The following is a 6,747-nucleotide window of genomic DNA, read 5'->3' as shown; positions in this document are numbered from 1 at the left end:
AAAATTCACAAAATTTGTTTTTGGGCTAAAATTGTCAAAATTCGAAAATAGGAACGGAATTGCGAAGCTATATGATTTAAAAGGGGGAGATGTGTGTGGGAGAGACCCAGGTTCGAATCTAGCAACCCCCCGGATTTTCCGATCCACTTGATGATCCTCCACCTATCAGAACCACTCGTATTGTTGATCTCTTTGAAGTCGAACCTGCTCAAGCTATTCCCAAATTTACTCTGAAGCTAGCCCAGAAGCGAGTCTCTACTTAAAACAAGGGGAAATGGCTCTTCATGAAGAATTCTGACAACAATGTTCATGGAGACCAGCCTCAATTGACCGTGACTGAGCTCGAAAAAAAGCGGTTTGGAGCTAAATATGGCGACCGGTCAGGAATACTGATGTGGGGATTTCATGAAAAATTAAATATTTGGGTGGTAAAAAGAAAGAGCAGAAACTCGGAATACTATCGACAAAAGAATGACTTTGGTTCTTGGACAAAAGTAGATCTTACTGAACTTGCTAATGCTCCCTTCCACAACCCATCAAATGATCCTCGAGAGAGTGACTTCAAACTCTATTTAGAGAATCAAGTAAAGAGGAAGTTTGATGGAACGAAGACAACAGAATCTTTTGTGAAGAAAGCCAAAGATGTTCTTGACCCAAAAACCAACAAAGCCATGAAAACTGTGATGTGGCCTCCTACAAAGCAAATGAAAGAAATTCCCATTATTCAGCATTTCCGTGATGGATCTCTTCACGATATGGAATATTGGGTTTTCGACGAGGCCACAGCCACTGCTGTAATCAAATTCCCAACTGGTGTCTTTCGTGTTGTTGAGGCGAAGGATATCCTACAGTTTGGTGAACGTGACATTCACACTTTGGCTCAACATCAAATCATGGTCAAGAATGAGATTCTCGAGTCTGACGCTAAAGAGTTTACGAGTATGATCGCTGAGATTATTAACAAGAAGATGTGGTTGGGGGCCATGGGAAGATCTGACATGCTGATCATTGAGAAAGATTGAGTTCATACTAGCCTCAAACCAAGGGGAGACTGTTAGGTCATATTTAGTTGGTTTGAGCTAGCCATTCTTTTGTATAGGTTGTGTTAGTATTTGCTCATGTATTTGTATGGGTTTGCGGTTGGGTGGTGTTTGCGGTATGTTTGTTGTTTACGGCTGTAAACGTGTTTACCGCTGTAAACAGGTTTACGGCTGTAAACGTGTTTGCAACCACTGTTCCCTATATATAGTTCCAGTAGTTCTCAGATTGCGGTAGCAGTTTACAGTCGTATGTGTGTGTTTTGAGTCCATTGTACCTGACGTTTGCGGCTAATATAAACGTGTGCAATTTGGATCTTCTTTCTTCTACTCCTTGTTCTTATCATTTTGGCTTGTTCTTTGTGTTGATCACTAGTTGGTTCTTAGTTTTTGGGGACTTACACTTCATCTCTATTCTTCTTGTTGACTGTATTTTCATCATTAACCCATTCCTAGAATTTGCATTTAATGTCTGGGTTATCCTAAAACAAATAATACAAAAATTAGTGAAAAAAACCTTACTAGATATAGATTAAAACCCACATACCGTTGAATTAGGGCAAACCCTAAAGTCTTTTCCAATATTATCTTTGGTTGTTGAAGTCCAAATACGAGAAGGGTAACCACAATCACAAGGATTTGCAAAATCAAGTTTTGATTTTGACTTAGGTTTTTTCGATATCGAGCTGGAGTTGTGCGTAGAGGATGAAGCCATGGGAGAAATCTTGCAACAGTTTTGAAGAATGAAGAAATTGTGCCCTAAGGTCCATTAATAGGGGAGATGTGGGTGTAATAGCCACGTATACATACCTAATTTCCACATCATCTTTTTTTTTTAAATTATAAATTACCGGGATTACCTCTTGTATCCGATTGCCAATGGTAAAATGTGTACACGAAACACATATTAATAGTATTTTTTGTACAAAAAAAAATGAATGGTTTATTTTGAATACGGATCAAAGATACTTACCCTTACAAGTCATTACCCTTACAAGTCATTTTCCCTTTAGGTTTCCATGGCCCAATGTTATCTGCATAAGGTTTTTGCCAGCATCCATTTCAAACTCTACCTACGTTCCGATCACAAACTCCTACAAAAAAAAACAAAAAAACAAAAAAAAAAAGGCATCTTTCTACTCTTTTCAAAACCAATTGTAATCTCTTCTACAAATGTTACCACAAGCCTCTTCTTCTCAACCCAATCCTCTAGTAACTGAAAAGATACTTTAAACCATGGGTTACTTGTTAATTGTAGTTATCAAATTATATCTAGTTTTTTAAGGGTTGATTCAATAAAAACCACTATAGTTTGATTTTTTTATTTAACCATCGAAATATAAAATTTTCTAGTTTACCATTGAAAATTTGTTTTTTTTCAAAAAAAAACCACTACGTTTTTTTCGTTTTTTTCCATTAATGACTTGCAAATAACAAACGGAAAAATATTTTTTTCGGTGAATGATGGTTCTATTAAAAATAAGTTCAAACTATCGATGGTTAAGTCGAAAATATAAATTTCTTCAAGTTGTTAAATCAAACAATATTGTTAAAAATAAAAATGGTTCTGTTAAAAATAAGTTCAAACTATCGATGGTTAAGTCGAAAATAAAAATTTCTAAGTGGTTAAATCGAACAATATTCAAACTCTCATGGTTTTTATAGAATTCAAAGTCTTATGCAGTGGTTTTTTAAAAATAAAAGAAAACTTTTAGCAGTTAACATAGAAAAAATTTATTTCGGTTGTAAAAAAAAAAAAAAAAAACTATAGTGGTTTTTATGAAATTTTCCCTTTTGTGAATACGAAAACTTTTATCTATTAATTCCGCTGTATATAAAATTTTAAATTGTTTTTGAATCTTATTATTCTCAATAAAATTGGAAAAAATGTTTGTATGATTCATACAATGGAATTAGTAATCTAGACATTTTAATGTTAACGAACACACTCTAGCAATTTGTGTATAAACGAATAAATGTTATTATCATTTTTAAAAACATAAGTACTTTTAGAAGTATGATGTGATACTGATTCATATAAAACTATAACTTCGTCTAACATTTTCATGTGTTGATTTAGACCTGCATTAAAAGACGGATTCAGACCGGTTACAAAAAAGTCAAAGACCATATTAGACCGGTTACAAAAAAAAGGTTTGATCGGACCGGTCTAGGACCGAAGAGTCCAAAACTGATTTAGACCGACATTATATAGTCTTTTAAACGGTCCCAACCCAATATCAAGTTCGGTGTACTTTTAGTACTCCAGTCAGCCCAAATTTTGTTTCACCCGACAAGTTTGACTTTATAAAAACAGGCCCACATTGATTAGCCCAATAACGTAATTCTTCCATCATTGTTTCGTCTAGCCTTTTTTTTAAAACCTCATATCATTCTATTTTAATACATTCGATTAATTTAAAAGCTTTATTAATTACAAACATCCATATAAAAAAGTTTTTTAAAAAAAAAATCAATGTCAAACAATAATTTTGTTATATTTCTAGCAAAAGTATTATTTCTAAATTATTACATGTGGTTTGGGTAATATAAGTGTTTGGTGTCTAAATTATTTTTTTAACTCGAACATCTTTTTAACTGTTCTTTTTAAAACTATAACCCCAAAAACCCTTTAAAACTATAACCCCAAATCTGAAATTGGAATGTTCCATTGTGGACGCCTTCTATCAATCTCATCGGCATCCTTCACCCTTAAACATTGTTCGTGCCATTCACCCCCTCCGAGAACCTCACAAAAAATATTGAGAAAAAAAACACACACACACACAACACTAGTTTCCAAAAGGGCATTGAGCTAATACGAGAAAAAAAAAATGTTATTATACTCCGCCCTATCAACATCCAAGCATCTTCATTGCGAAATTGTTTTCTCAATTGAAAATTTTCTCATGGCTTTTCATTTCTTATTGCCATTGTACATGAATGATACTTTGTTTACACAAAAATCAATATCATTCAACTTCAAAACACAAAACAAATCTCAACCCTTTCAACATCCAACGTCTTCATTGAAATTTTTCTACATCAAAATCCCATAATCACAAAGATATTCCGACCACCATCAACAGTTCACCACCAATCCCCACACCAGTCATAGGCGGTTTCCGGTGGTGTTAGGTGGCACAGTATACAACGACTTCAATTGCTTGCTAATAAGCTTACTATTCTGTAATGCCAATTCAAGCTCCAAATCATCCGACCACCATTGTTCCAATCCATGAGCTTCCAAAAACTTCTGTTTCCCTTTCGACAACACAAAAAGCTTCGCCGCCATATGACCACCATCACCACCCACCGCCGGCCTCACATTCTCCTTTTCACCACCACCACCACCGCCTCTTTCTCCACCATCACCACCGGCTGGATCCGTGTAATAACAACATATATAATCACTATTATTAACATATAAATGAGGAACCCATTTGTTAAACGCCGTCGGATTACTAAACCCACCACCAGCACCACCACCCTCACCACCGCCATCAGTATCAACAACACAAGTAGCAGAAGGCATCATCGACTTCACTTTCTGCCAAGCGAAAACCGCTTTCTCCCCCATATTCTTCAAACTCATCGCAAGAGAAACCGAAGGCGGATTAAACAAATGCGTCTCAACAAACAACCCCTGTTTCGCCAACGATTTCCCGATCTGAAGAGCAAATCCGGCGCCTAACGAGTGTCCGGCGACCGCCACGTTGTTACTCCCGTACATATCCGCAATCGATTTCAGCGCTTCCAACGCGCCATTGAATCTCACAGAGCCTTTCAAACTCTCCCATGCTAAAAACCTAAGATCATCTTCAATGTCGCGTCTGATAGTTAGGGATTTGAGAAGCGTACCTCTTAGGGCTAAAACAGCTCGCGGGGCGCCGCTGGGGCGGATTAGGATGAAATCCGATAAGGCGGCGGAGCGATCCCATTCAAGAATTGCACCGTAGATTGATCCGTCGCGTTCGTCGATTAGGGTTTGGGAGAGTTTGTATTTGAAGGGGATGAACCATTTTGGGGCTAGAGCTGTTTCTTTGGGTCTGTTTTCTTGTCGATCGAGTTCTAGTAAGTATACGGCTTGGATAAAGCAGGCGATTACTGTTCTCTTGTAGTTTCCATCTTTCCTAGAAGTAAGAAATAGCAACGTACTATTAGCAATTTGTTGATGTAAAATGTTTTTTTTCTTAATTAATATTGTTCAAAATCAGATGATCATATATCATAATCTGAAAAATTAGTTTCGTTAGATCTTAATAATTAGTTTCCATATGGCTAGTCTTATCTAAATCTAACTCTAAATAATGAGAAAATCATACCTATACATATAATATCTTCATTATCACTTGAAACGATAATCCAAATGTTACAGATACAGAGTATAAATGTCTATTTTCAAGTTGAAACCCTAAATTGAACGTCAAAAGCCAATTGAAATTGGAAACAGAACTAAAAAAGCGATAAAGAAAGAATAGCATACGATTCTACGTTTATGCATCACAATATTCCAATGATCTTTGAGTTTAACCCCGAAAATTCAATAGAATCCCCAAACTAGAACCAAACCCTAACAAAATTCGAAGATTTCCAATGGTATTCATCCGATACTACAATTTCGAATCAATTCTGATTTCGATAACAGTAACATCACAATTTCTACAAAAAAAAGGGAAACAAAAACAGATTGAACAACAAATTAATGAAGAGAAAGGTTGATTGAAAAACTAACCAACTGGAATTGATAAGATCTCGCCAATTTGGGGCAGAAACTTTACGAGGTCCAGATACATGAAACGCGTAGGGATGATGCACCTGATTGTTCGTTTCATCAGCTTCTGTTTCCGTTAGAACCACTCTCTGATTCGCCATTGTTGTTGGTTGCAGATTCAACTCTTGATAATTTATCAACACTAAAAGTAGAAATCAAAATAGAGAGAAGGAGAGAGATGGGTTGTAGAGTAGACGAGGGTACGCGTACAGCTTTATTGCGTAGTGAAGCTTCGTAATTGCTTTTTAGGAGCATGTGATTCGATCATTCGATGCCCATAATCAAATCGCTTTTCCAAATAAACGGACCCTCTCCAACGGTCATATTTTCATGTTGACTTTCTTTAAGTTACAGATTTCATCCTCAAGCATTTGTCATTTTCACAAGAATGTTATTGTACTATTCTGGTCCAAACTAGGGGCGGGTCAATGGATTTTGGGTGACATATTAGAATGAGTTTTTCTATGTGGGTCGGATCGGGTTACATATTTAATCGATTATATTAAGTTTAAGTCCTCATTTAATGACTTTTGTGTTTTATAAACACATCGGTAAAGATGTAAAAATTGATGAAAAATAATGACATAAAAATAATAAATTGTTATATGACACGAATATGATTGGATTCAAGTTGATGACATCATGCTCGACGACTAAAATAAAACAAAGTTGATTCTAGATCGAGAAAAACATACATAGTAATAGATTGACCTGTCATTTTACATGAGCATCTATGATGAATTTTTCTTTTTCTTTTTTAACAATAAGGCAAGAAATATATTAAAAGGGGAAACTAGCACGAAGCTAAGAGTATAATTACATAAACATAAAACATTAAGGTTTTGTTTGGTTGTTGCCGACTCAACGACTAGGAAAGGTCTGAGCATGGTTGCAAAAATCAAGATTAATCGTAAATTAATGGTGGATTAATCGTTT

At 35.7% G+C, this 6,747-nt stretch overlaps 1 protein-coding gene across 1 annotated transcript; it reads right to left on the bottom strand.

The window, feature by feature from the left end:
- Positions 1 to 3,856: 3,856 nt before the first annotated feature.
- On the bottom strand, positions 3,857 to 6,110 carry LOC145132889 (alpha/beta-Hydrolases superfamily protein). Its single transcript, XM_079067841.1, has 2 exons — positions 5,773 to 6,110; positions 3,857 to 5,170 (listed from the first exon to the last, which is right to left on the bottom strand). The coding sequence occupies exons 1-2, from the start codon at positions 5,910 to 5,912 to the stop codon at positions 4,150 to 4,152; spliced, it is 1,161 nt and encodes a 386-aa protein (XP_078923967.1). The 5' UTR covers positions 5,913 to 6,110; the 3' UTR covers positions 3,857 to 4,149.
- Between the last annotated feature and the right edge of the window lie 637 nt (positions 6,111 to 6,747).

This window comes from Lactuca virosa, chromosome 8 (assembly GCF_052849685.1).
Source record: "Lactuca virosa cultivar CGN04683 chromosome 8, Lactuca_virosa_CGN04683_v6, whole genome shotgun sequence".
In the NCBI taxonomy this organism is placed as follows: domain Eukaryota; kingdom Viridiplantae; phylum Streptophyta; class Magnoliopsida; order Asterales; family Asteraceae; genus Lactuca; species Lactuca virosa.
The sequence above is the reverse complement of the archived record's forward strand: the minus strand, read 5'-3'. Positions and strand labels throughout refer to the sequence as shown.

Coding starts and splice junctions, on each gene's coding strand:
- LOC145132889 (XM_079067841.1), bottom strand. CDS start 5,912: ATGGCGAATCAGAGAGTGGTTCTAACGGAAACAGAAGCTGATGAAACG. Junction 5,171..5,772: donor GATCTTATCAATTCCAGTTG/GTTAGTTTTTCA, acceptor TCTTACTTCTAG/GAAAGATGGAAACTACAAGA.